This window comes from Eucalyptus grandis, chromosome 9 (assembly GCF_016545825.1).
Source record: "Eucalyptus grandis isolate ANBG69807.140 chromosome 9, ASM1654582v1, whole genome shotgun sequence".
NCBI lineage: Eukaryota > Viridiplantae > Streptophyta > Magnoliopsida > Myrtales > Myrtaceae > Eucalyptus > Eucalyptus grandis.
In genome coordinates, this window is record NC_052620.1 from 32,958,800 (window position 1) to 32,985,634 (window position 26,835).

Consider the following 26,835-nt stretch of genomic DNA (forward strand, 5'->3'; position numbering starts at 1 on the left):
CCGACAATATTAAGGAGACATTGCCATCAAATGACACCAAAGCGTAACATGGACAGTAATTTCAAAATCAGAACAATTTCATAATTAAAAAATAGAGAGATCGTGAGTGAAATATGTGATTTATTTTATTTTTTTACAGAAGAGCATTCTCGGCATTGTCGATTATCTCATCAATAGGATTTAAGCTGAAGGCACTATTTGAAGGAGTTGATGAGACAATTTTGTATAGGTAGAATGGCTTGATTAGAAAAATTAAAACGAATAGAAACTAAAATTGGAAAAAAGAGGGGGGCGTGGGGAAAAAATCGGAGCGGAAAACGAAATTTTCACAATTTCAGTCCAGTTCCAACCCGAAGGACCGCGGGTACAGTCCGACCCGAACTGACGACGTCGGAGGGTATAACCCCACCCGCTCCGCAGCGCCAGTCCAGCACTCGCTCCGGTGGCTGTACTCGGCCGGTCGCGGCGGACTTCGATCGGCGACTCGCAGGGCCGACGACCGACCGTTCCTGCTCCGTCGTCTCGCTCCGGGTAAAGCGGTTCGTCTTTCCTATCTTTGCCCCTTCTCGATTGCGTCGCAAGACGTTACAGTCGACAGTCGACGCGAGCTACGCATGTCTGAATGCCCGACCGAGATTCCGACGATGGCTGTTGTAATTAGCTGTAGGATCGACTGGCGTGACAATGTGGGTCTGGTGATACTTGCCCCTAGGAAGGATTTGCTGAGAGAAAGAGTGAAATTTGCTCAGAGCTGGATGAAGCGAAGCTGCTACTCTGACCATTCCCACCATTCCCAAATGTTAAAAATGGTACCCGTTTGTTTTCTGATGTAAAAAATTGGAAATTGGCCTAAACCCCGACACTACTGAAGCGGCAGAGTTGCTAATTATCTCTGATGGAGAATGAATTAAGTAAAGTTAAGTTCTTTGGAAATACTTTGAGACTTGTTACCCTTGGTCAGTAGATTTGGTGGAATGGAGTCAACCTAGTTTATGTTTGGTTTTCCTTTGAAGAGCTGATTTTTATTATCAGTTCATTGAACATGCCTGATATGAAGACCTAATGAATATAACTCTTTTCTGTATGAGCCTTAATCACACATAAATTACTCGTACTTTAGATGAGTCTAAGCTAAAACTGTATTAACTATATTCACACCTGATCCCTTTATTTGGTTTGGTGAAGACTAAATCTCTTACTATGAAGGGTTTGTTGGGTCATTTTTTGTGCAAATGTTTTTGGGTTTAAGTAATGCTTTTAATGATTCACTCTGCGGTTAAATTTCTATTGCACGCTTAAATACCTTATGGATAGGCCCGTGAGAAATATTGGACTTTTACTGCCTGCAGCTGTGCAAGAGCGAGGGGAAAGAACTTATTCTGATGTTCGTGGTTCTACATGCATTGGCTATCATGTCTGAAAACTTAAGAACCACCATGTTCTTTAAGTACCATGAACACATGATTGTTGAAAAGCAAGTCTTCTAGCAAATTATATGTCAAAATTTCTATTTCATGGTATCATCTGTCCATCACTTTGATGTGTTTGTTTATCGGCATTTTCACCATGTTCTGTGCACAGTTACCTATTATGCAGAAGATTTCCTGAAGAACCTGCTTCTAAACCATATATGAAAATTTTTGTAATTTTACTAGATTGATCGAACAGAAAAGGAAAATTAATTTGCATAAGTTCTACCCCATTCCAGGGCACTAAATACTGGTATATGTGGTCTTCTTTCCTCTTGTTCAATACAAAGTCACCTCAGCAATCAGTGTTTACATGATGATTTAAAATATGCTTATAGCTCATTGCAAAAGGGGAATAGTATCTCTGTTTTTTCATAATATTCAATGCTTTATAATGGATCCTTTTGAAGTTAATAGTAAAAATATTTGTTACTCCCTTTTGTTGATCATTTTTACCTAAGTTATGGCGTAGGTTATTGCATGATCATGCAAATGACTTGAATTGTATAAGGGCAATGTTGAGGCAAATTCATCTAACTATGGCACAAAAGATTGGCTAGCTAATAATCTTGTTTTGATGGTTATTTACAATTAATTATTACTAATGCTAAGGGAGGCGCACTCATTTTCCAGTCATCAATGGCCTATGCTTTATGTTGATTAAGAGCTTTTTTGGTCTATCGAAACTTTTACCTTGATGGTTGTAGTTCACCTTTCAATAATTTACTTGCTTCATATACACACTTTTGCTATAAGTTACAGTTTAGGCTACTCAAATTGCTAGAGCCTTCCTCTTTACATTTTAGCTCTTTATGATATGATTGACAAAGCAATTAATGTGGTCACTGTGATGAAGAACAAGATTTCTGATTATCACTAGTGACAAACAAAGAGCGAGATTGTTCTGACCAGCTGCTTCCTGCATTTTTTTACGTAGTCTTTAAGGAGCGTTTCATTGCTGGAGTTAATTGTGAGCCAAAGATGTTTAGATATTTTGGCATATATTTGCACAAATAGCGGATGAAACTTGAAATTTCTTCTCGTTTTGCACATTTTATTTTGTGTTATTTTGTTTTGAAATGTGTTTGACAACAACTGCTTCAAATTCCTATCTCAACATTTGCTTTGACAATGGTATGCCTGGTTATGACTCTTACTTTTGAGTCCAAAATTTTATTTTTAATTTCATTGCCAACTGAATGTAGGAACTCTTCTACAATGGTTAGTTGCATTCTCTTAGTTACTTTTGTTGAACATTATTAATGAAAATTATCATGCAGGTTTGAAGTCGTCGAGTATGAATAGGACTCTGAAAAAGGAGGGCCATGGCACAGCAAGAGATAATGTGGTTTGGACAAGCGAAATGGACAATGTGTTGATAGATGGATTGTTAGAGGAACAAAGAAAAGGCAATCGTCGTGATGGCATGTTTCGCAGTGAGCTTACCATAATACCGTGAAAACCTTGCAGAGCTCCTTTGGCCCATTTATTCAGAAATCTAATTTAAAGAATAGAACTAAGACATTGAAGAAGTATTTTGCCGAGTTTAGTAATACATTTCATGGTTGGAGCTACTGTACTTGGAATGCCAACATGAAGATGTTTGATGCTCTGGACAAAGCTTGGGAGAAGTTACTTATTGTAAGTTCTCAATCTTTTCAATCGTTGCTTCGTTCTTGGATTTTTTTTTTTTTTTTTTTGACTTCTCATGTTTATTAATGCGCCCAGCAAGAATATGACAACTGCGTGTATTTCAGGAGAGACCCAAAACAAGAAGGTGGAGGTGATAGCCTATTCAAAGTTACGACCAACTTTATGTACTTCATGCACAGGATAGCGTGATGGGTGAGCATGCTGAAAAACTAGAGAGAGAGAGTTTGTAGAGGAGAGGCTTCCCCACAACTTGATTCAAATGACTCACAGTCCCAGGATAATAATCTCATGGCCCCCGATGAAATTTAATTGGAGGATTGCGATGCTCTTTGCTGGAGGCAATCAGAATGGCTTCACTCCCGTTATGTGACTACTAATAATCCTCATGAGGGGGCATTTTCTGGTTTCTCAAAGCAGAAGGCCATGGAGCTGGACGTATTTGAGAGGCCTTTTGCACAGGAATGGAAAGAGTCACAGACGCCCTAGAAAAGGTGAATGTGATAGCTGAAAAGTTTCTTGGAAATTTTAAGAGTGGCTACCGAAGAGGAGATATACAGCAAGCTCAAACTGATAGGAGTGCACCCAAATTTTCTGGTGGATACTTATATTCTTGCTGGCAATCCAACAGCAACCAGCACAATTTTTTACGCTCTCTTCGCTTGGTGCTTGGAATTGCTGACGAAGATCATGGATTATCGCACTATTGTAGTTACATGACAAACGGAGCTGAAGGAATGTAGGTTTTGCTGGCCAATGTTGGATCATATTTATAGCCATTACTTGTCAATAACATCTGTACTCTCTTATTGGCCCATGCGAGGGGGCACTTTTGAAATGAGCACCCTGTGTACATTTGGTTCTGGTGGTGTTGCTAAGATGGTTTGTTTACATTGCAAGGTTTTGGTTTTTGGATAAGGTTTACAAGGTAAATCAAACTTTGCCAAGATAAGGTTAATGTTTATGTTTACTGAGATTTGATGTTTACTTGACTAGTGGTGATTGCTTACTTCTTTTGATCATCATGTATTCATCTTTTTCTTTTAATTTTTTGACGTGGGATTGCAAGAATCATGCCCAACAATGGAGAAAAACCCACTTTTTCCTGTGCTAGCAAATATTTAATCTGACATTTTAGGGTTGGTGAATGACTACAAGTTTCCCACTAAACTTCATTCGGAGCAGAGGTGATGGAAGCTACTTACTGATCTAACGAGATTGTGTCCATTTGCTCTCTCTCTCTCTCTCTCTCACACACATCATAATAGCACTCGTCGGATATGAAATAATATTTTTTTCTTAGAAAAATAGTTGTGAATAATTTCGGGAATGCCGAGATCGAAATGAAAACGAAAAAAAATTTGCAATGTCTAATATCTTGTAAAATTCACATAATCCTTTTCAAATTTAAAGCCAAAAGCGATTTTTTTAAAAATAGTCTTAAGCTTTTGGCTATAACCCATGAGATAGATTAGGCTAAAGTTTCAAATTGAAGATATAGATCATGACAAAGTCCTAACAAATTCACTAGCCATATTGAGAGCGACAATTTGGATCATCTTATCATATCACATCATCCTTTATATCTCAACATGATTACAAGAAATTTTTTTAAAAAAAAAATGTGTGATAACATATCGGTTTCAAACTAAGTAATGTCGTATTATGTCACCTTCAAAAACCTTCTAATAAAATTTTCTTGTGATCAAATCGTGGTCTCATGTTAGTCATATATCAATTACAATAAAAATGACTTCTAAGAAAAAGCTAAAAAACAATTGTGTGTACCAAACATCAATTGTTAAAACGAGGAAAAGTAGGATAAAAGTTGCATAATTTTTTTCCCAAATGTAGTATATTTTCGCCAACGATTGTTTCGACCCTCGAACACCTTTGGATAAAAAAAAAATACAAAAGCAAAAAAAAGGGAGTCTGGGTAGTCCAAAAGGAACTCCGTACCAAAAGGGGGAGAGAGAGAGAGAGAGAGAGAGAAGGAAGGAGGAAGGAAGGCGTTTGCGTGTTTATCCCAGCGCGCACGCCTAATTCCTAGTTGCTTTCCATGCAAGTGCAGTGTCCCCTCCTCCTGGCTCCTCCCTCCCCTGCCCAACGCGGCCGCCCAGCGCCAGCAGCGAAAAGGGATTTATACCGTATCCACTCTCGTTCAAATCTCAATCCCCGGATCAGAACCAAAACTGCAAAATCTCTCTCTCTCTCTCTCTCTCTCTCTCTCTCCGAAAGCTCACTTCCGCACACATCATCACTCCTCTGCCGATCCCCAAGCCAAACCAGCGACAGAAAAAGAGCACGAACCCATCTCCGTGGTTGGGCGCAGGGTTCTCCTTCTTGGGCTCTTCCGGTTCCAATTCCTCTGTAATTCTGTATGTGACCCTTCGAAGCCCAGAAAGAAGCAATGCAGAGAATCTCCTTCTCGATTGGTTTCTTGAGCTAAGAAGCGCCCTTTTCTCTCTTGGATTTTCTCTGGTTGCTCTGCTTTTACGCCCCCTTTTCGTCGGTTCCTCCTTTTTCCTTGCTTCAGCGATTGATCCCCTCTCTGCCTCTCGCTCTTCTTGGAAAAAGATTCGGACCCTTTTGAGCTTAGGGGTTCTTTTTCCCGTTTTCTTCCTCCTCCGTTTGGTTGCTTCAGTTTTGGGCTTGATCTCTGCGTCGAGATGACGGAAGAGGGTCGACAGAGGAGGTACCCGTGCAAGCTCTGCGGGAAGAGTTTCGCCAGCGGAAGAGTCCTGGGAGGCCACGTCAGGAGCCATCGAGCCTTGGCGGCCTCCAAACCGGCCAAGAACCAGAGGCCGCTCCTCCGCGGCCAGGAGACGGTGTTTGCTCGGAGTCTCGAGAATGTGTGCTGGGTCTGCGGGAGAGGGTTTCGGTCGCCTCGCGCGCTGTTCGGCCACATGAGACTCCACCCGAGAAGCGAAAGAGGAAGGGATGCTTTTGGGGTTCTTCCTCAAGAATGCCGCAAGGCGTTTGAGCCGTTGGGCTCTGCTTGTGCCCATTCGAGGTTTCAGTCCAAGAAACCGAGGGTCTTTAATGGGAGGGACGCGGATACGCCACAACCCTCGTGCGTGACGACCAGCGAGATTTGGCGGCCAGACGAGAAAGAGGCGGCGGCTTCTCTTTTGATCCTCTCTATGGGAGCTGTGGTGTATCGGATGGAGAGGAAAGACGTAGAACGCGGCGAGCGTGGGGGACCCAAGCTCAAGAAGGTGAGAACAGAGGCGATCGTTCCTGGTTTCTCGGAGAGCACGAAGCTGCTGTGCAGATATGATCGCGCTGATCTTGGGCCTGCAGATAATGAAGTTCACATCGAGATGCTTCTCGGAGGAGTAGAATTCGAGAAGGTCACTGAAAAGGGGGACGTATTCGGTTCTGTGTATGGTGGTGGTGAATTTGAGAAGGGATTTGATGGTGCTCTGAGTCACAAGCTCAATGGAACAGTAACAGTGACCGAAACAAGAGAGGTGGTCAAGTTAGGTCATCCCGACATGAGAGAACACTCCTGCGAGATGATGACGTTCACCGCCGGTTCTGAGAAACCTGCTGATTCCACAAGGAAGAAGGAATACAAGTGCAGGACTTGCAGCAGGGCATTCCCATCTCACCAGGCACTCGGCGGCCATTGCGCACATCCCGGCAAGAGGGGAAGCTTCTGCTCTGCATTACTTAAGGATGTGGAGATATGCAAGGCCGGTCGTGGTAAAGGGTTGGCATCGGGAAAGGCCTTGGCTGATGGTCACAAGAGCGCTCACGGTGTGGAGGTGCAGGTGGGATGCTATGCAGCCAAACCCAAACAGGACATTCCTGAGAAGCTGGAGATTTCAGCTGGCTTGACCGGGCTGATTGATCTCAACGTGCCATTCGAGCTTCAAGAAGGGGAAGATGATGGCGGCCATCATCTGCTCAAGAGATGTCTAGTGAGAGAGCAGGAGCATGGGCCTCTGGTGGGTCCTGTTGTGTAGATAAAAGCAGACTGCATATTTGTTTTTAGAGCTCTATTGAGCAACAGTTGAAGAAGGTATGAGCACAGTGCAGATGCCATCCTGGGGTTTTAATAAATGAGTTTTCAATAATACTGTACAGTGAGCCAACTTTTTGTTTCCTATATTGCTCGTGCCTTGTCCTGCTCCTGATTCATTCCCTTGATCTGGTGAAAAAAAAAATCTTATTTTTATTATCCTTTTTTATGGCTGCTTCATGCTCTCATGTACACAGATGTTCTCTCGAAGGGAAGATGGCTCCTTTGCAGCAGTTGGCTCTTTGTTCCTTTTTGTACTTTTGTCCTTTTCCTTTCTGCTTGCCAAGGTTCACCAGGGCACTGACCATATTACCACCCTCAGCTGAACCCATCAAGAGAGCAATTTGAAAGAAAAGTGTTAAACTTTTGGCTATGGGAAAGTAGAATAGATCGAGCATGCTAAGAAATTAATGGCAATAATTTCGTGGTCGAAACTTTTCCTCGTGGGCCTATCACAAAGTCTCGTGCTAGTTGTCTTGGAATTCGCGTGTACCGAACAAAGCGATCACGTCAACCATTTATTAACTCAAAATGAAGAATTATTCCAACCATTTATTAACTCGAAATCAGAAATTATTCTCTCATCAAAACACGTGAGAATAAGTCCCAATTGTTAGATCTTTTCCTTTTCGTTCTTCTTGTCTTCTTTTGATTATGTATTGAGGAGAAAAATTTGTTGGCAAGCCATACCAAACGCAAAATGTTTGCCTTGCCTAATTCACTCAAAGTCTGCGCAAGACTTTCCACATCTACCTATTATAAGGTTCAAATTCATTCGAATCGTTCTTTAAGTTTACTAGTGCAGTCTATCTAACATCTAATTTAAATAACCGCTCTACTTCTTTCTTTAGACTCCTTCGCAGCTATTGGCTCCCTGTTCTTTGTTGTACTTTTGTCCTTTCCCTTCTGCCGGCCAAGGCGCTGACTATTACTAGCGTTAGAGCAATTTGAAAGACAATGTCAAACTTTTGGCTATGGGACAGTAGAATAGATAGAGCATGGAAACAATCAAGTCGAGGTGAAAATCCTAGAGGGTAGCTTCTATCAAATAAGAAATTAATGCCAATAATTTTGTGGTCGAAACTTTTTCTCATGGGTTCATCACAAAGTCTCGCGAGTAGCTTTTTTGGGATTCGTCTATATCGGATCACGTCGACCCTTTATTAACTCGAAATGAAGAACTATTCCCTCATTAAAACACATGAGAATAAGCCCCAATTGTTAAATCATCTCCTTTATGCTCTTCTTATCTTTTTTTTCTTTTTTTTAAATTTGAAATGTATTGAGGAGAAAAAAATTTCAGTAAGCCTTGTTGAAGCAATGCAAAAACTTTGCCTTGTCTAGTTCACGCAAGTCTTACCAGATCTACCTTTTTAGAAGGTCCAAATTCGTTCCAACGTTCTTTAAGTTCACTAGTATAGTCCATCTCACATTTAACTAACCGTTCTAATTCTTTCTTTAGACTCCTGTTTTTGCCCTTCAAGGTGAGAACCACCTGGTCATGCGAGAGCACGGGACCGACTTTCTGGGGAGAACTTGGCCTGGGAGTCGATGTCGGGCGGGGTAAAGCGAAACGGATTTGGCCCTTTCCGAGGGGCAATCGTGAAAATTGATATTAAAGGGGGCAAATTACCAAAAACCCCAGTAATCCAGGGGGCATGATGTAAATTACCTCTTTTGCACTTTCTCCTCAAAGAATCAAAGATGACTTTTCTTAATTTTCAGGTTTTCTTGGGAACGAGCTCTTCCCGCAGAAAGATTAACTGAAAATGGCGTAGCAGCAAGCGAGCTTTCCATGGATTATTATCACAGCACCAGCTTCGCTCGATTCCAGCAGAGCTCAGGTCCGCCGCCGTACCCACGAGCCGCAGACCGGAGCGATGCGCTCCTCTCGTCGTCGTCATCGAACCCATCTCTTCACACCCGCCATCTCTTCGACCCCAGCTTCGCCTTCTCCGCCCTTCCCCAACCTCAGCGGCACGATCCCTTGTACGCCGCCGACGCCGGCCCCGGCGCCGTCGCCGCCGCCACCCTGCCCGGTGGCGCGGCCACGTTGAGCTCCTTGAGCTCTTATCCGGCCCATCATGCTGGCGTGAGCCCCAGCTGTGCGGCGTATCTGGGGAATCAGCAATACGGAGTGGACCCAGCTACATATGGAGGAGTTGTGAGTGTTGTGTTTTTCGATTTTTTTATTATTTTTATTTTTTTATTATTATTTTTATTATGGTTTTCTGGTGTTTTTGGGGCTATTGATGTTGATTGATGCTGTAAAAAGTAATTGATGATTAATTGAATTAGTCCCGTCGTTCATGCTGCGTTTGCTGATTGAACATTGAAGTGAATTGATACAGAGAGACGGAATTGATCTGCTTGTGAAGTAAAATCTTATTTCCGCTGGAAATCCAATGATCCCTTATTCTATCAATGGTGGGATCTGAGGGAATTAATTGAATTAGGTGCTCATTTTTTTATTTTATTTTCCAGAGTATGATGATAATTCAGTTACATCAAACTTCTTGTGTAGAAGCATTTTCACCACATTGTTTGATTTATGATGTAACTGATTGCAAAGGGTTGATCCTAGCTGATGTTTTCGCTTTCCAGTAATGCTAGATAAGTTCTTGGCTTCGGACAAACTTGAACAGAAAATGGGAGAGAAATATTTTCTAATAAGCATTGTGGTATTTAATGTACACTGCGGATAGAGGAATAAATAGAATTGAACATAGCTGCAGCTTATATAGACGCTATGGAGGGTCACCATTGACAGGCGTTTCTACCCATTTTAGTGGAAGGACGTTTGTAATGCTACAGCAGCTGGTGTGGTAGGTAAAAATCATTGTGGCATTTCCCATAAATTTGCTCGTGTCATTGGATTAGACTGGTTGTGGTAGTGAATTCTTGCACTGGCGTTGCGTGAGTGGATATGACTATGGGGGACCATGATCTCGAGTTCTATCCTGCTTGCATACATGCTTTACATATTAATGTAGCAATAACCCAGTTCATTGTTATCTGCATTACCAATTCTTTTGCTGATTATTCATCATTTGACATATTAGTTCTCCCATTTGTTTGATCTAAGAAAGCACTCGAGTTTCTTTTGCACTTTTTAAAGGAACTCTAGGCAGTGGTTTGTGCCATTGTGGTGGTATGTCCTTCATTTTGTTCTTGTGTTAGTTTTTCTTCTATTATGAGTTTATCAAATCGCAAAGGAGTCAGTTAGCTTCATATCTATTGAAGCTAGGATTTCAAAGCTTTCTGAATTATAAAATATGGCAGTGGTATGTAAGGTTGGGGCATAAAAAATAATTTTTTGTCTCTCCATTGGCCATGACCGAAGGACAAGTCGATCTTGTTGTGCTGCCTTTGCCTTTTTCTTTCTCTATTTCATGTGTTCTGTGGTGCAGCTTGGTGGCTTTTTTTTTTTTTTTTTTTTCAGAGGGAGGGTGCATGTGGGGTTGGGGCATGAAGACCAGTTTATGCTTTGCTTTTTATCCCTTGAAAACAGTCTTTTGATGATTTTTGTATGATTGGTAATGTGGATATTTGCTTAAATTGCATGGGTGAGTGTAAAGCACTCTCATACTTCATCATGCCATTACATTCCCTTTTTTGTTTTTTCCTGTGCATAAGAAACTCTTGAATTGGTAACATGTCCAATGTTTCGTGAAGCAACTTGCAGTACCTATAGATAGGACGGCACAATTGGCTGCTGTAAATCTCAACCCTGCCTTCTGGAGTAATCCCAAAGTTAAGCCTCCCAAAATTGGTGCATGGAAGAAGAAAACAAAGCTTGTCCAATCTACTTACTGTGGAGTTTGCAATGTCTACTGTAACAGCAAAGGCATGCTTGATCAGCACAAATTGGGAAAGAAGCACATGAAGAATCTTGAGAAGCTAAAAGAAGCGACTGACTCAGTTCCCACCTCTTCAGATAGGTCACGAAATGCACAAACTGGGCTGCCTGAGAACCCCGATCAGCACAGCGGGGTTACCGAGCAAAACGTTAAAAAGAAGGCAGCATCTGAGGCTGTGGAGGACCTGGAGACTAAGAGGAGGAGGGTCGTCCAGGGTGGGGCGGCAGCAAATGCAGTTAGGACTTGCACCATATGTAACGTGGTGTGCAACAGCGCCACGGTATTTATGCACCATCTAACCGGGCAGAAGCATGCTGCCATGCTGAAGAAACAGGCAGCCGGATCATGAGCGCATCTCTCCCTTTTCGCTTTTTGTGATTCCAAGTTACCGATCCCGTGGTTTATGTACAGAAAGATGGTGGGTGAGCCTTCTTTTTGGTAGCTGAGTCATCTTTGAATTGACTGACCAGGGGATTTACGATTGAACGATGTGCTTCGGAGGGTCTAGTCAATCCCGTGACTGGCGATTGTGTGTGGAATGTATATATGCACGCTGGAACCCACCGGCTTAGTCTCACTTGGAAGCGCAATCTTTATAATAGTAACGACAAAATAGGCATGTCCGGATCAAGTATCGTATCAGATTAAATGCATGACGTTGTTAAATGTTGCATTCACATTCATCCGTATCTTATCTTGTTTTCGTATCCATAGAATTTACTTCCCGTGAAGTCCCTTAAATTCGGAGTGCGGGTCAATCGAGATCGTATCTTTTTTACCATCGCCCAGTAAGGTAAAACAGCTCAGTGGTCGGCGCTTGTCGGGTCGCTGTCTGATATTCTTGTCCGACCCCGACATGCGTTTCCCACTGATCTGATCTTACGCAAAACGCAGTTCGCTCGCCAACGGTTACGAGTCTCGGCCGAGTCAAAACTAAGACAAGAACGCCAAGAACCGAAAGAGCCAAGAAGTAGAAAAAGAGATGACGAGGACCGATCGTGATAAGCTCCCCTAGTTGGGTTTTCCAATCGCCCCCCAGATACGCCACCTCTCTCCTCCTTCCCCCATGGCTCACCACCACCACCACCACCACGCGCCGGCGCCGCCGCCGCCGCCGCCAGCCCCGGCCCCCTGCTGCTGCGGCGGCCACTGCTGCAGCTCCGGCGCAGCCCACCACGGGCCGCCTCAGCCGCCGTTAGACCCGCTCGTCGAAGCCCTCCTTTCGCGCCTCCTTCAACCTCCTCCCCTTCCTTCTCCTCCTCCTCAAAAACCCCACGACCCGTTTCCGCGGACCCACCAAGAAACGAGCTTCGGTCAACCCCATCACCACCGCCACCCGCGACGGCAGTTCGGGCAAGACCCGCATTCCGTCTCCTCTCTTCTCGATCGCATCGACGCCCTCGAATCCTCCCTCCGTTCCTTCTCCGTCGCTTCTCCTCCTCCTCCTCCCGCTTCCTGTCGCGGCTGCCGTCGGCGCTTCTCTCTCAGGGACGCGGCCGCCAGCGTCATCCAGGGCCACTTCCGCGCCTTCCTCGTCCGCAGATCCAGAGCCCTCCGAGACCTCGAGCGCCTTGCCTCCATCAAGTCCGCCTCCCTCGCCCTCCGGTCCTCCGTCTACGCCTCTTCCCACCTCGATCTCGATCGCGTCTCCCGGAAAGTCACCGCCCTGCTGCTTCAGCTCGACTCCGTTCAGGTAGCTAAAAACGAATCGCTCTGTTTTGGTGTCTCTTCTTGTGTTGCGTTGCTTTAGTTTGAAAGTTTCCGGTTTTTTTTTTTTTTTTTTTTGCTTGGCTTGATGTTTGCAGGGTAATAGTCCTGTGATTAGAGATAGTAAAAGGAAGATTAGCAGGGATTTGGGTTGCTTGTCGGAATACATTGACAGTGTTGCTGTGAAAAGATATGAGATTTCTTATAAGGCCAAGAAGAGTGTGAAATCTGTGGGAGGCAGGAGCAAAGCGAAGGACTTGAGGGATCAGAGAGAGGTGGTCAAGAACCTGAGGACGAGGGTCGAGAGAGTCCACGAGTTGTCTAGGGCTTTAGAAGATGATGCTGGGAAAGATGTGGAGCTTGAAGGGTTCCATGATTTCGGCGATGATGGAGAAGTGGATGATGGGAGGGTGAGCAGGGTGCTGTCAGGGAAAAGCCGTGGAGTGAAGAAAGTTGTGAGCTTCGCAGAGGATGGAAATGTGTATAGGATCATCAGCAGCAATTCTGACGAGGCGAGCTCGAGTGGGGATGATCAGGATGGTATCAGTGGTGGAGAGGTTTTGGAGGATTTCCGAGCCCACAATGAGGTTGAAGAGATGAAGGGCTCTTCTTATGTGGCCGAGGAGGAGGATGATGACGATGATGACGAGGAAGAAGCTGAGGAGAGTGGGGAGTCCCTGGAGGGCAGTGATGGAGAAAAACACCAGGGAAGGGTGAGGAGTGAAGGTAAAGTTGACGGTCGAAGGGGATACAAGGGCCAGAACAGTAAGTTCACATTCGCTGCTCCAGTACCTGAGAAGATGGAATCGAGAGCTGATTTGGTGAAAAACAGAAAGAATGTGAAGATCGTAACATCACAGCAATAAGCCAATAAAACTTGCAATCAACTTTTGGTTTCGGCAATTATGCAGCTGTTGACTTGGCCATTCGATTATGATTTGTGGCACCTTTTCAGGTGATTGTTTCTTTAGATTGATTGAGATATAGGCAAGTGCATCTGTGGTTGAGGTAATCTTCTTGTTTTCAGGTTGGGCAGAACATCACAATTTTCTTCATGGACATCCCGTGGCTGTAACATGTATGCCGTTGTTGCTTTGATCATTCCGAGAGATAGAACATTGCTTACATTTTCATCGACATCCTGTGGTTGTGACATGTATGCTGTTGTTACATTCTAATGTTCTGATTAGTGTGATGAGGGAACCCCGTGTATTATGGTGTCCTCCTCGTTCTCTGATTTTTTTCTGACTGAGAATGGCTAGGCAGTCTAAAACCTCTCCAAGGAAGCATCTGATTCCGCCCTGCGAAACTGAACAAAGTACCTAATGTTGTGCTAAGCGTCATGCATCCGATGAATACATGTATTAGGAAAACTCGGCTATGTTCTTGAGGCTGAGTGCTTGGAGACGGCAATATAAATCATGCAGAGGTGGTCAAAATTACATTTCAGACAAGCTTACTCGACATAAATGTAGAAGTAGACTGATTTTCCTATCCAGTGTCCACCACTACCAGTGGGGCTCATAGACAGGTTACCAAGCTAAAGCTGCCAAGTCAGACCATCGATGTCAAGATTACATCGACTTTTTGATCAACAGAGTAACTGAAGTTGCTTCTTGAACTCCATCTCTTGAACCACAAAATTCGAACTTCCTTTTGAACGCAAGTAGGTGTCCAATGAGTCAACAGATAACCAATAGCAAGAGCAAAATTTGTTCGGTCACGTTAAATTGAAATACTTACACACACACACACACACACACACATATATATATAAAGAAAATGATCCAAATGGTCTTGGAACTTTAATCCAATTTGTAATGTGATCCATGGACACTTAGGGCGCGTTTGGTAACATTTCTATTTAAAAATTGTTTCAGGAAACGAAAATAGAAAAAAATTATTTCTTTCCAAGAACAATTTTTGAATAAAAACGCGTTTAGTAAACTTGTTCGAGAATAAAAAAATGAACAAAACACGTTTGGTAAATTTGTATAATTTTTATTTCTTTTATTTTTTTAATATTTTTATTTTATTTTTCTATTTTCTATTTTTTTTCCTTTTTCTTTTTCTTTTTTCTTCTTTTGGCCGGCCGATCGTCGGCCTCGGCCATGGCCGGCGACCGGCCGACGAGGGCTGACGGCCTCACCCAGCCACGACGAGGCTCGCCGGCCCTCGGCGAGGCTTGGCCTCGCCGTAGCTGGGCGAGGCTCGGCCTTGCCTTGGCTAGGCGAGCTCGAGCTTGCCTAGATTCGGCGAACGCCAAGCCTCGCCGGCCGCTAGGCGAGCTCGGCCTCGCCGGATTTGGGCAAGATCGAGCTCGCCCGGCCCGGCGTGAGGTCGGCCTTGTCGGGCAAGCGACGCTCCGACGAGGTCGCCAACCAAAGAAAAAGAAAGAAAAAAGAGAGAAGAAAATGGAAATTGTTTTTGAATTTTGTTCCAAAAACAAAAACAACTTTTTTTCTGTTCCAAATGTGTTTTGGGACAAAAAATAATTTTGGAAACAAAAACACAAACAAACGCGTTTTTTCCTTTTTTTCCCAAGAACAAAAAAAGTGTTTAAAAACAGAAAAAGAAATAAAAACAAACGTAGCCTTAATTTATTCATCGTGATGTTCATTTTGATTCATGAAGTTTAGTCCAATATATAATATTATTCATGAGTTTTTATTTTATTTAATATGATTAGTAAACTTTTGATTCATGTTCAAACTAATTTTTGAATTATATGAAAATGTTCATAAACTTAAATTATTATAAATATAACGTTGTATATTTTTGTATAGTCCAAAGGTTAATTTGAACATTTACCAAAAATTCATGACCCCACATTGATGACATTGCAAAGCTAAAGTTTAAAAATTATATTGAACAAATCAAAAGTTTAAGTATTGCATTGCATATGGGTCAAAATTCAAAAGCCATTTGTGTATTATTCCTAAATTGTAAGGTAAATTATGTCATTTGTCATATAAATCTTCCTCTTTCAAACAAAATGAAAGCGGACATTTTACTTCATATTATATACTAATGTAATATGCAGGGACTCGATAATAGTTATAGAATTGCTAATTACCGTTATCATATGACACATGAAGATTTTCTACGTAATCAACAGCATTATTTTGATATCGAGAAAAAAATAATTATAAAAAATATATTCCGAGGAACTATCGATAGGAGTAGCTTAAAAAGAATTGCTAGAATAATCAATGATTACTAAATTGTAACACTGAAAATCATTAAAATAACATTTTCTTTTAGTAAAACTCGTGCTATCCAGCGACGTAAGGTAAACACAAATTCCAATCGGACACAAAATGAGCAGAGAAGGTAAGAAGAGTACTCATAATAAAGGATGGCCGCAGACGATTCGTGCTTCCCGGCGCGCGACGTCTCAGCTCAGGAACCGCCGGACCGGGCATGAGCATCCGCCGCCGCCGCCGACCGCCGTCACCGAGCCGGCGTGGTCGGATTCATGAACGGCCGGAAGCACCTTCTCGAGCCGCTAGCCCAGTGCCGGTCACTCCTTCAGCGCTTCAAAGCGGCTCGGTCCCTGACGAACACCAAGCTGCTCCACGCCCAGATCGTCGTCTCGGGACTGCTCCCCACCTCAGGCTCTTCCGCCGCCGCCGCCGCCCAGGTCCTCTCCAATCTCGCCCTCGCTTACGCGCTGTGCGGGCACGCCCCCCACGCGGCCGCGCTGTTCGACGGATTGCCCGAGAGAAGCCCGCCCCTGTGCAACGCCCTCATCAGGATGTACAACCTCTGCGGCCGACACCGCGAGGCGCTCCGCGTGTTCGTCGGGATGCTGGCCCCGGGTCGGTGCCCGCCGGATAATTTCACGTACACGTTCGTTTGCAAGGCCTGCGGCGAGCTGTCGCTGCTCGACGTCGGGTTTGCTGTCCACGGGAAGGTATTTGCTGCCGGGTTTGATTCGGACGCCTTCGTGCAGAATGCTTTGCTCGCTCTGTACATGAATTGCGGGGAAATGGCGGCCGCAAGAAAGGTTTTTGACGAGATGCAGGAGCGGACGGTGGTGTCGTGGAATACTATGATTAGTGGGTACTTCAAAAATTCATATGCGGGGGAGGCAGTGATGATTTTTAAGTTGATGATGAATGCTGGTGTGGAGCCTGATAGTGCCACAGTGGTTTCAGTGTTGCCAGCTTGTGGTAATCTGAAGGAGTTAGACTTGGGAAAGTATGTTCATAATATTGTTGAGGAGAAAGGTTTAGGGAACAAGAATATAGCTGTGAGTAACGCATTGCTAGATATGTATGCAAAGTGTGGTAGAATGGACGAAGCTGAGGCAGTTATCCGTGAAATGGATAAGAGAGACGTTGTAACATGGAGTGCCATGATTAACGGATATGTTTTGAATGGTGATGTCAGAAAAGCTTTGGATAACTGTCTGCTAATGCAGTTTGACGGGGTGAAACCAAATCTAGTGACCATATCTTCTCTCCTTTCAGCATGCGGTAGCTCCTTTCTGCTCAAGCTTGGAAGGTGCTTGCATGGCTGGTCGGTGAGACAAAAGCTTGAATCTGATCTACTGATAGAGACGGCACTAATTGACATGTATGCGAAATGCAAGCGTGTGGATGTCAGCTTCCATGTTCTCGCAAGAGCTTTACAGAAGAGGACTGCGCCGTGGAATGCAGTCCTGTCGGGATGTGTCCATAATGGCCTTGCTAAAGAAGCCATACAGGCTTTTAAACATATGCTGATAGAAGAAGTAGAACCGAACCTCGCAACTGTGAACAGTCTCCTTCCAGCATATGCCATTCTAGCAGATGTGCAGCAAGCAATGAATATACATGGTTATGTTGCAAGATCTGGCTGGGTAATAAATGTGGAAATCATCACAGGCCTTATTGATGTATACACAAAGTGTGGACGTCTAGAATCTGCTCACAAACTTTTTAATGATATCCCTAGGAATGAGAAGGACATCGTAGTTTGGAGCGTAATAATAGCTGGTTACGGAATGCATGGGCATGGTGAAGCTGCTGTTTCGCTTTTTAAGGAAATGGTTCACTCGGGAGTTCATCCCAATGAAGTCACTTTTACCTCTGTTTTGCATGCTTGTAGCCATGCAGGTCTGGTGGAGGAGGGTTTGGATTTGTTCAATTTCATGCTCAATAATAACCCAGTGACGCCACATTTTGATCACTACACATGCATTGTTGATCTTTTAGGCCGTGCAGGTCGGCTGCAAGAGGCTTATGATTTAATTAAAGCAATGCCATTTAAGCCCAACCATGCTGTTTGGGGTGCGTTGCTTGGTGCTTGCGTAATCCATGAGAATGTGGAATTAGGTGAGATCGCAGCAAAGTGGCTCTTTGAGCTTGAGCCTGAGAACACAGGCAACTATGTACTGCTGGCAAAAATTTATTCAGCATTGGGAAGGTGGAAAGATGCTGAGGACATTAGACATATGATGAAGAAAATAGGATTGAGAAAAGCACCAGCTCACAGTTTAGTATAAGCTTTGCAGGGGTAGATACTGGAATTCTCGTTACTGTGTATCAGAGCCTGTATGCTACCCATATCATAGAATCCCCCTGAGTCGCAATTTGCAAACTGTTACTGGAGCTGATTTACAAAGCGAATTGCAAGAGGTTTGGAAACCGCATCGTTTACCATCTTCTGTGTATAGGAATTAAAAGAGTGGAAATTTGCAAAGAAAAATTCCGACCACAAGCAATTAACTGGTCGAAATGACTTGCGGACTTTATGCTCTCTTTTCTCTGAGCAGGGGCCACCTATCCATGGAGGATTTGGTTTCCAGAATATCCAAACAGATTGGGCATTTACTTCTACTAGCACCTGCAGTTATGCTTTCTCAGGTCGGTGATGATATTCATAGGCATGGCAACTTGGGAACAGCAGATTGTCCCCCTTTGGTGACATTAAATTCAACTCGGGAACAACATAAAGCAAATTGGAGATCGTTTTCAAAGTTGCAGTACAGCCAAGTATTGGATATCTGAAGTAATTAGACATCCATTCTATTTTCTCCATCAATTATGCTTGCTGTTTGCCTGGATCTACTTAACTTCAGCTTACTGACAGCATGAACTCAATTCAGTTGTTATTGGAATTCCACCGCATGAGTATGAAAAGATACTGAAGTGGCTTCCAGGTTTGTCCGACTTGGAAATCGAGTCGGCTCCATCTTACATCGGATTGTAGATCGAGTTCGATACAGAAATGTCTGACTGGGATACCATGTCTCTATTTATGTAGTCGGGGATGAGTTGAAAGTTCCTTTAGCTAATGGCTAAAAATGCCTGTAAAGGATTCTCCCATGTGGGTCACAAAGCAAAAGCTAATCGCAGAGTGCGAGTCTTGTGCTTATTGAAGACAAGAATGAGCTGCATTCATTTGAGAACCCCTCTTGTTTAATCAAGAGATGCTAGAAGTTGTGAGCTAAATTGGTTTGTAAAGTGATGCTGGCGAGGTTCATCCACTAATTTGAATAACAATTTACAGGTTGTCTTCTTATTCTGTTTCAGGGGTTTAGCATATGGATGTCAGTATAGCCCGACACTGGTGAATTGTCCCCTCCTTGGCTTTTATATAAAGAAGAAAAAAGAAAAGTGCATCTTTCTGTCTCCATCCGAAGACCCCAAGACATGTGCCACACACCTTTTTCTCTCCCTCATTGGAGATGTGCTTTGTGCTCGGAGGACCCACAGGATGGGGATTCTTTTCCCTTTCCTTAGATCTCGAGTGCCCGCATGAAACCATGCTGGCCAGCTATCTTTTTTTGTGGGAGTGACCCTTTCTCCCGAACCAAAAGACGTCACTCGACATCGCGAAGTCGGATAGGTGAATGGTCCGGAAAATGACCCCTGATCTTCGAAACCCGCCCTTCCGCGAATCGTCGGTTCGTGCAGCTCGGTGAAATGTTTGCGGAACGTAGCGTCCTCGCATCTTTGCTGCTATTTCGCGGCTCTTTAATTCGTCTAATTAGTTTCATCTCGTTCTGCGACTCAGGATAAAAAAGCTGCATAATTCACGGCCTGTACCGGATCAGACGGTGCATGGAACACGTTCAATTTCAAAAAAAGAGGAGAGAGAGAGAAGTCATCATGTGTTGGTTTCAAATGATGTTTTTGCTCTGCCTCTGCAGGAACATTGGATTCAATTCATGTCAGCCGAGGTAAATGTTGCAGGGACAGTTTTACTTTTTCTCTAGTCGGTGCAAACGCATACCAAACTTGTACCAAGCTGCCTTCATTTCTCAGATACTGGACTGGCAGTCGTCAAGAGGCCAGCGCAGCAGAGCCAGGATCTGGCCCGGGAGCTACTACCAAGTTTGGTACAAGGCTCCCGGTTGGTTGCCATTACCGGTTTTAAGGTCTCCAGTTGACTCCGATAGACCCCCAGTGTTTCACACCCCCACTTGGGAATTTTCCCGGGGGATCCGCCTTATGGGCTTGGCGAGAGCCGTTTAAAGACCTTCTCAGGTCTCAAAGTCATCATGTGTTGGTTTCAAATGATGTTTTTGCTCTGCCTCTGCAGGAACATTGGATTCAATTCATGTCAGCCGAGGTAAATGTTGCAGGGACAGTTTTACTTTTTCTCTGGTCGGTGCAAACGCATGCCTTTGCCCGGGAACAATTTTGGATTTCCTGTGTCTCCATCCTGAGCTGACAACCCACCAAATTTAATGTTGAAACGATACTTTTTACTTGCATTCTAAATCACGAAAAAATCGAAGGAAAGCGAGACTAACAAGAGCTCACCACATTTCGTGTCTTAGATGCCCTCATAAATCAAGGTACCAATCATCAAAAAGCACGAACCCGTGCACGCGACTCACCGTCGCCGGGCGGGCGGTCAATCCTGGACGTCGGTGATTCCGTAATTCATCGGACGCGGACGGTCGGGGGGATCGGTCAGCTCGATCGTGGTGCGCAACACGGTTTCGGGGGGGCCCCATGGGACACGAGCCCTCTTTGTGACGTCACGGTTCGTGATTATTTTCATTTTCCGGAAATTCAATTTTCCCGAGGAAAAACATTAAATAATCATAAACAAAAAAATAAATGAATGAATGAAATAAATAATGGGGAGCGGGGGGAGGGAAGGAGGATGAGATCGGGGGTTGACTGTTCATCCGAGCTCCTCCATATCAAAGCCTGAAAAAGGAAAGAGCAACAGCTCCACAAAACAACAAACTCCAAACCCTACCCCACTCTCTTTTCTCTCTCTATCTCTTCCATGGCGGAAGGCGGAGCCGAGGTCAATCGTCCGGCGCGGCGCCACCGCTCCTCCCCGGCGCTCGCCTGATCCCCCCCGACCGCCGATCGCGCCAGCCCGCAGATCCGGCATTGGCGTCGCCGCCGGGAACACCCCCCCGTCAATGCGGTCTCGGCCGCCGCCGCCATCATCATCGCCCCCGCGCACCGACGACGATCCCCGCATTGCCGCTCCCGCCAGATCGCGCCGCCGCCCCTCTCCCCCCTCCCCGGCTCCCGTCTCCCGCCTCGGCGCTGGCGTCCGGATCCGATGGTGGCCGCCGCGAGGCGATCGCGAACCGCTGCCCTCGTCGTCTTCCTTTGCTCCCGTCGGCGTCTTTGTGGTGAGATTGAGCGTGCTTAGAGAATGATGCAGCTTAGCTTCTCGCCTAGCATGAGGAGTCTGACCATATCGAGCAGCAATGGATTCGCCGACTTGATGAAGATCAAGATCGCAGCCCGCCACTTCTCGTACCGGACGCTCTTCCACGCCATCCTCATCCTCGCGTTCTTGTTGCCCTTCGTGTTCATTCTCACCGCCGTCGTCACTCTCGAGAGTGTCCCCAACTGCTCCTCCTCCCTCGGTACTTCCTAATCATATGACCATTTCCCTGTTCTGAAATTTGTTCCGTCTCTTCTCTGGGACGAGTTTTTGGTTCAATCTGTTCGATCGATTACGTTGATGCTGGGCTACGAAATTATTCTTTGCTTTGAGTTAAATGAGTGGAATTAATTGTGATTGAATAGCTGGCTGGTAATGGTGAAATGGGTGTGAATTTTTTGGTCTTGCACTGCAGAGACTCCCTACGAGAGCATCCATGGAAATTGCTTATATGCTTAGATTTTCTTATGTGGAGTTGTCAAATTAATGCTGATGCTGCAATGAATGATTAGCAGAAGCACCTTTCTGAGGAACTTTGTTAATGTGGGCTACATAAAAGGCATTCTTACTATCCGACTTTGATTGATGCTTTTTCCCTTCTTTTTTTCTTTTTAATCTTTCAGGCACATTGACACTGATTATTCTGATTATCTATGATGTTTGTTTCGTGTGATAATTCTTCTGCAAGAGAAGTCCATAGTCAATTCTGATTGATTGGACTTGAAGTCTTGTAAGACTTGAAGATCAGTTAATTCATGTGCTGATGTTCTTCTATGCTTCAGGTTGTTTAGGTAGAAGATGGGGGCCTAGCTTTCTTGGTAGGGTTGATGCTTCAGAGGTAAGTAGCTGTAGTTCATGTTTGGTTTGATTCTTTTGTTGACATAAATTGAGAAGAGAGTAGAGAGCACTTCTAATTTTTATTCTTTGGTTGGGTGTGGCAGAGATTAGTGAGAGACTTGTATATGATCCTCAATGATGTCAATACTGCTGCAATCCCCAATAATTTACAGCTCCCAGATTCATTTAGTCAACTTGTTCTTGAAATGAAGAACAACCAGTATGATGCAAGAACCTTTGCCTTGATGTTAAGAGCAACGGTATGTTATTCTGTACAATTGCGTGTTGTTTATTTCTCTGATTTTTTCACATGCTATTTTTTGCAGAGGGTTTGCTTCATTTATGTCACAAGTTAGAAATGCTAAGCATTCCACATGCAAATTTTTTTCTCAGTAAAATTCATGAAGTTGCGTTGCAGTTTTAGCTCTTTGAAAAAGCAATGATAGTGGATTAGGACAAGCCTGTTTTGAAAGCCTGTTTTGACTTATCTTTTCTTACCTAAAGCTCTGGCAATTCTAAATTTCACATGAGAAAAATGTATTTTTCATTCAGGTATCCTATCTTCCCATTTGCGTGAAAAGAGACTTGTTAAAGAGAAAGATCTTTTAAAGGCTGGCAATGATAGTGGGTTAGGACAAGCCTGTTTTGAAAGCCTGTTTCTGAGAGCAAGGCTACATTGGCATTGTTATCCTAGATGTGTGTGTCTATAAATATCTACAAACTCAGTGCAATTCTTACCTGTGTAGTTGCAACCTGCTGCTTGTTCCAGTAGTTATATTTTGCAGTCACCATTTCATTTTCAAACGTTTTTTATATGTCTTCTGGTGAATATTCTTGGATTCTCTTGTTCAATTTTTAGATGTTTGGCTTGCCTTCTGCTGTTACAATCCTGACATAATTGTTTTGGGATGATGCATAAGGAAATCACGCCACCTCTAGTTTGATTATTTACAGAAGAGTTTGATGCTTAAATGCAGTTTTCTTTAAATGCCTGTTGAATAGCGAAAGTAAATCGGAAAATCTTAGCCTAACTTCCCTTTCTTTTCATTACAGATGGAGAAATTTGAAAGAGAGGTCAGGGAGTCCAAATTTGCTGAACTGATGAACAAGCATTTTGCTGCCACATCTATTCCAAAAGGCATCCACTGTCTGTCTCTGCGTTTAACAGATGAATATTCCTCTAACGTTCATGCGCGAGTACAATTGCCATCTCCAGAGCTTCTTCCTCTGCTCTCGGACAACTCCTATCACCATTTTATTTTATCTACTGACAACGTTCTAGCTGCTTCAGTTGTTGTCGCTTCTGCAGTTCAGTCATCTTTAAAACCTGAGAAGATAGTCTTTCATGTCATCACTGACAAGAAAACTTACTCAGCGATGCACTCATGGTTTGCACTTAATCCTGTATCCCCAGCTATTATCGAAGTAAAAGGTATTCACCAGTTTGACTGGTTAATGAAAGAAAACATTCCTGTGCTAGAAGCAGTTGAGAACAACAGGGGAGTAAGGACTTATTACCATGGAAATCATATTGCTGGAGCAAAGCTTGATGATACAACTCCAAGGATGTTTGCTTCGAAATTGCAATGGAAAAGTCCAAAATACATTTCCTTACTCAATCATCTGAGAATATATATACCAGAGGTAATCAGAGCGATTAGGTTTTTAATAAGGGGTTCTGGAGGAGGGTTGTACTTTAGTTTGCAGAACAAGCACAACCGCTTAGTTTTGACATACTATATAATTCACTGCTCCTGGGGGGAAAAAACAGGCGCATCCCTGCTTTTCTCAACATTCTTATCCCTCTTGCATTGGTTATCAGTTAATGAAGCCATTCTTTACCTACGCAGATCCTTTGGCATATTAACCATATTGCTAGTCTAAGAATGAGAATGTATCAGGGTATGGAGAGTTGATAGTCTTACTCGAGGAGAACCTTGTTAAAGATTTCCTTCCACCTCTTCTATACCTTATGTGCGTGTTTATCATCTGGTGTACATTTGCCTTTGATATATCCTTTCTCGGACTTCTCATACTTCACAATCAATTATAATGAGATTAGGCTATTGATACATGTATCCAATTTTATGCGGTTATTTCATCTCCCAGGAGGGAGATCACATTTCATAGGTGTAAGTTAGGCCGATTTGCATTAGCATACATGTTCCAAAAGTATGGGATGGATATCATCTACATACATCAATAGCTTGACTTGGGGATTAGGATTTGCTCTTATAAATTTTGTTTGTCAAGAGTCTTTCTTCTGTTTATTTGCCTCATTTAAGTATGCTGATTGAGTTATTTGACAGCTATTTCCAAACCTCGACAAGGTGGTTTTCCTGGACGATGATGTTGTTATTCAGCGTGATCTATCTCCACTTTGGGAACTTGATCTTGGTGGAAAGGTTAATGGAGCTGTCGAAACTTGTAGGGGTGAAGATGATTGGGTTATGTCCAAGCATTTCAAAAATTACTTCAATTTCTCTAATCCACTTATAGCAAAACATTTGGACCCTGATGAATGTGCTTGGGCCTATGGCATGAATATATTTGATCTCCGTGCATGGAGAAAGACTGATATAAGGGACATTTATGAGTACTGGCTAAAAGAGGTACATTTTGCTGACTTTGAATCTTCTGATTTTTTCCCCCTGATAATCTAGATTCGGTTGTGCAGTGGTCAATTTTGTGATTATATATTCACTGGCAGTGTGCTTAGGGAAGATAGAATTTGTCCTTCAAGTAGTGGTAAAGTTAATGATACAATCTGGATCCATCCACATTGTTTTATATGAATAATCAAATTCCATCTGAACCTTATTTGAGGGAAAATATTTTGATGCTCGTGAGGAATTTGTTTCTCTTTTGACTAAGTGTCTAGCTTTTATGTGTACCGGAGGCTTATGAGACGACTTATCCCACTTTTTTGGGTATCTTACCGCAGAATCTGAAGTCAAATATGACGATGTGGAAATTGGGTACTCTTCCTCCTGCTTTGATTGCATTCAGAGGTCATATTCACCCAATCGACCCATCGTGGCACATGCTTGGCTTGGGGTATCAGATTAAGACCGATGTTGAGAGTGTCAAGAAGGCTGCAGTTATACATTATAATGGTCAGTCGAAACCCTGGTTGCAGATTGGCTTTGACCACCTGAGGCCATTTTGGAGCAAATACGTGAACCACTCCAATGATTTCGTAAGAAGCTGTCGGATATTGGAGTCATAGTTGCTCAGCTCGGAGAGAGCTTGTAGCAGGAAAATACACGGAAGGACAGATGATATGGTGAAGGGCCATATTGTCAATGGCATTTCTTCGCATAATGCGTTCATATTGCAAGCAGAATTTCTCGGAGTGTACAGCCTCGCTTGTCAGAGATTTGCATCATCCGTTGCACTTTCGGCAGAGAAGAAGCCAGATAACTAGGTCATGAACCTGATTTTCTCTGTCCGACACTGGCAACAGAAAAGGGTATGAGATCAATTGGAGGGCACTCCCTTTTAGCTTCCAAATGCAGGGATTCTCACTTCTAAACAGCACTTCATTTACTTGGCAATTTTTGTCACCATTTTTTTCCTCCCGATTTTCCCAATATTATTTGTAGATGTAATTGAATCGGACGCTGCTACGATACCCATCAGTAGGGAGAAATTGTTTCTAGATAATTTTTTGTTTATGTCATATTGTACTATACAAGATAAGGTTTATTTGTGCAGAAAATTCTTTTGCTTGAGAATTGATTTAAACTTTCACAAGATAAAGCTAATTTATTTGAGTCGGAAATTCAGTTTACCGAATATGCGTACCCTATATATGCATATTTATACACGTGTGTCAGCACATCCGCGGAGAAAGTGAAATTGGCGAAAGAAACAACAGTTGGCATCTTTAGTGGTTTAAGCCTTTTTAAGCATACATTAGACGATTCTGGTGGCTAATTCATTTTGAGATTCCTTTTAAGCTAAGGTGGTTAGAGCTTTTCTTATTTTTAAGGCTAAGCAAACTCCTAAATGACAACTCTATAATGTCACTCATTGCATTTCAATAGTTTAATGGCGTATTCCCCACCCCAATCAACCACATTTCTCTTGTAGTGCTTCGATGAATACGATTCTCTCAATACTCAATTGCATGATTATTGATTAGCATATGAGATTTGTGTCACCTAGTGCATGACCAGAAGTTACCACTTGATTCTTCCAAAGCTTAAACAAAGAACAAATTACAAAAAGCCATTTCATTTCTGACTTTCTTTTCCACGTTCTCAACTTTTCCAAAGCGAAGAGAAGACAGCAGGAGGCTGCAGTAGCGACAGATCCCAACCTTACCCAACTTAGAAACTTTTGGCGCTTCCGAACGCCACCACATACTGAGCCGTTGAAACTCCCCATTAACAAAAGGAAAACGAATTCTAGACGCTGCAAAACCTTTCTGCTGATGTCATCATCTCGGCGGTCGTGCAGGGAAAGAGATTAATGACGCTTAATTAGCAATGGCAAGGAAAGAGATTAGACAAGGAACGAGAAAGAAGCCCTCCAAACGCCGCTCCCTCCATTTAATATGACGTGTCCAGTACTGTCCCTTTCACGGAAGGCAATATTGTATTCGAATTCTCGAACCCATAAGCGACATAAGAGAAATAAAAGATGG

At 43.4% G+C, this 26,835-nt stretch overlaps 4 protein-coding genes and 1 long non-coding RNA gene across 7 annotated transcripts; all 5 read left to right on the forward strand.

The window, feature by feature from the left end:
• The first annotated feature begins 336 nt into the window (after positions 1-336).
• LOC104419382 lies at positions 337-4,106 on the forward strand. Of its 2 annotated transcripts, none has more exons than XR_005546364.1 (3): positions 337-539; positions 2,750-3,110; positions 3,198-4,106. It is a non-coding gene; the product is annotated as an uncharacterized LOC104419382 (long non-coding RNA). The 2 variants fall into 2 exon arrangements; XR_005546365.1 differs by having other exon boundaries at positions 3,227-4,106.
• A 4,742-nt stretch (positions 4,107-8,848) lies between these two features.
• LOC104419384 (zinc finger RNA-binding protein) lies at positions 8,849-11,676 on the forward strand. Its single transcript, XM_010031020.3, has 2 exons — positions 8,849-9,310; positions 10,822-11,676. The coding sequence occupies exons 1-2, from the start codon at positions 8,942-8,944 to the stop codon at positions 11,353-11,355; spliced, it is 903 nt and encodes a 300-aa protein (XP_010029322.2). The 5' UTR covers positions 8,849-8,941; the 3' UTR covers positions 11,356-11,676.
• Positions 11,677-11,833: 157 nt separating this feature from the next.
• Positions 11,834-13,950, forward strand: LOC104419385 (BAG family molecular chaperone regulator 8, chloroplastic). 2 transcript variants are annotated; one of them, XR_720810.3, is made up of 3 exons: positions 11,834-12,699; positions 12,812-13,668; positions 13,741-13,950. XR_720810.3 is itself a non-coding variant. In XM_010031022.3 (2 exons), exons 1-2 carry the CDS (start codon positions 12,073-12,075, stop codon positions 13,577-13,579), a joined length of 1,395 nt encoding a protein of 464 aa, XP_010029324.2. In that variant the 5' UTR covers positions 11,834-12,072; the 3' UTR covers positions 13,580-13,950. The 2 variants fall into 2 exon arrangements, 1 of the variants encoding a protein (XP_010029324.2); XM_010031022.3 differs by having other exon boundaries at positions 12,812-13,950.
• Positions 13,951-16,027: 2,077 nt separating this feature from the next.
• Positions 16,028-19,337, forward strand: LOC104419386 (pentatricopeptide repeat-containing protein At5g39350). Its single transcript, XM_010031023.3, has one exon. The coding sequence runs from the start codon at positions 16,192-16,194 to the stop codon at positions 18,202-18,204; it is 2,013 nt and encodes a 670-aa protein (XP_010029325.2). The 5' UTR covers positions 16,028-16,191; the 3' UTR covers positions 18,205-19,337.
• Positions 19,338-20,805: 1,468 nt separating this feature from the next.
• Positions 20,806-25,921, forward strand: LOC104419387 (probable galacturonosyltransferase 14). The gene is made up of 6 exons (XM_010031024.3): positions 20,806-21,549; positions 22,130-22,185; positions 22,289-22,444; positions 23,238-23,828; positions 24,494-24,796; positions 25,129-25,921. The coding sequence occupies exons 1-6, from the start codon at positions 21,333-21,335 to the stop codon at positions 25,411-25,413; spliced, it is 1,608 nt and encodes a 535-aa protein (XP_010029326.2). The 5' UTR covers positions 20,806-21,332; the 3' UTR covers positions 25,414-25,921.
• Positions 25,922-26,835: the final 914 nt, after the last annotated feature.

Coding starts and splice junctions, on each gene's coding strand:
- LOC104419384 (XM_010031020.3), top strand. CDS start 8,942: ATGGATTATTATCACAGCACCAGCTTCGCTCGATTCCAGCAGAGCTCA. Junction 9,311..10,821: donor CAGCTACATATGGAGGAGTT/GTGAGTGTTGTG, acceptor TGTTTCGTGAAG/CAACTTGCAGTACCTATAGA.
- LOC104419385 (XM_010031022.3), top strand. CDS start 12,073: ATGGCTCACCACCACCACCACCACCACGCGCCGGCGCCGCCGCCGCCG. Junction 12,700..12,811: donor TTCAGCTCGACTCCGTTCAG/GTAGCTAAAAAC, acceptor TGATGTTTGCAG/GGTAATAGTCCTGTGATTAG.
- LOC104419386 (XM_010031023.3), top strand. CDS start 16,192: ATGAACGGCCGGAAGCACCTTCTCGAGCCGCTAGCCCAGTGCCGGTCA.
- LOC104419387 (XM_010031024.3), top strand. CDS start 21,333: ATGATGCAGCTTAGCTTCTCGCCTAGCATGAGGAGTCTGACCATATCG. Junction 22,186..22,288: donor GTAGGGTTGATGCTTCAGAG/GTAAGTAGCTGT, acceptor TGGGTGTGGCAG/AGATTAGTGAGAGACTTGTA. Junction 22,445..23,237: donor CCTTGATGTTAAGAGCAACG/GTATGTTATTCT, acceptor TTTTCATTACAG/ATGGAGAAATTTGAAAGAGA.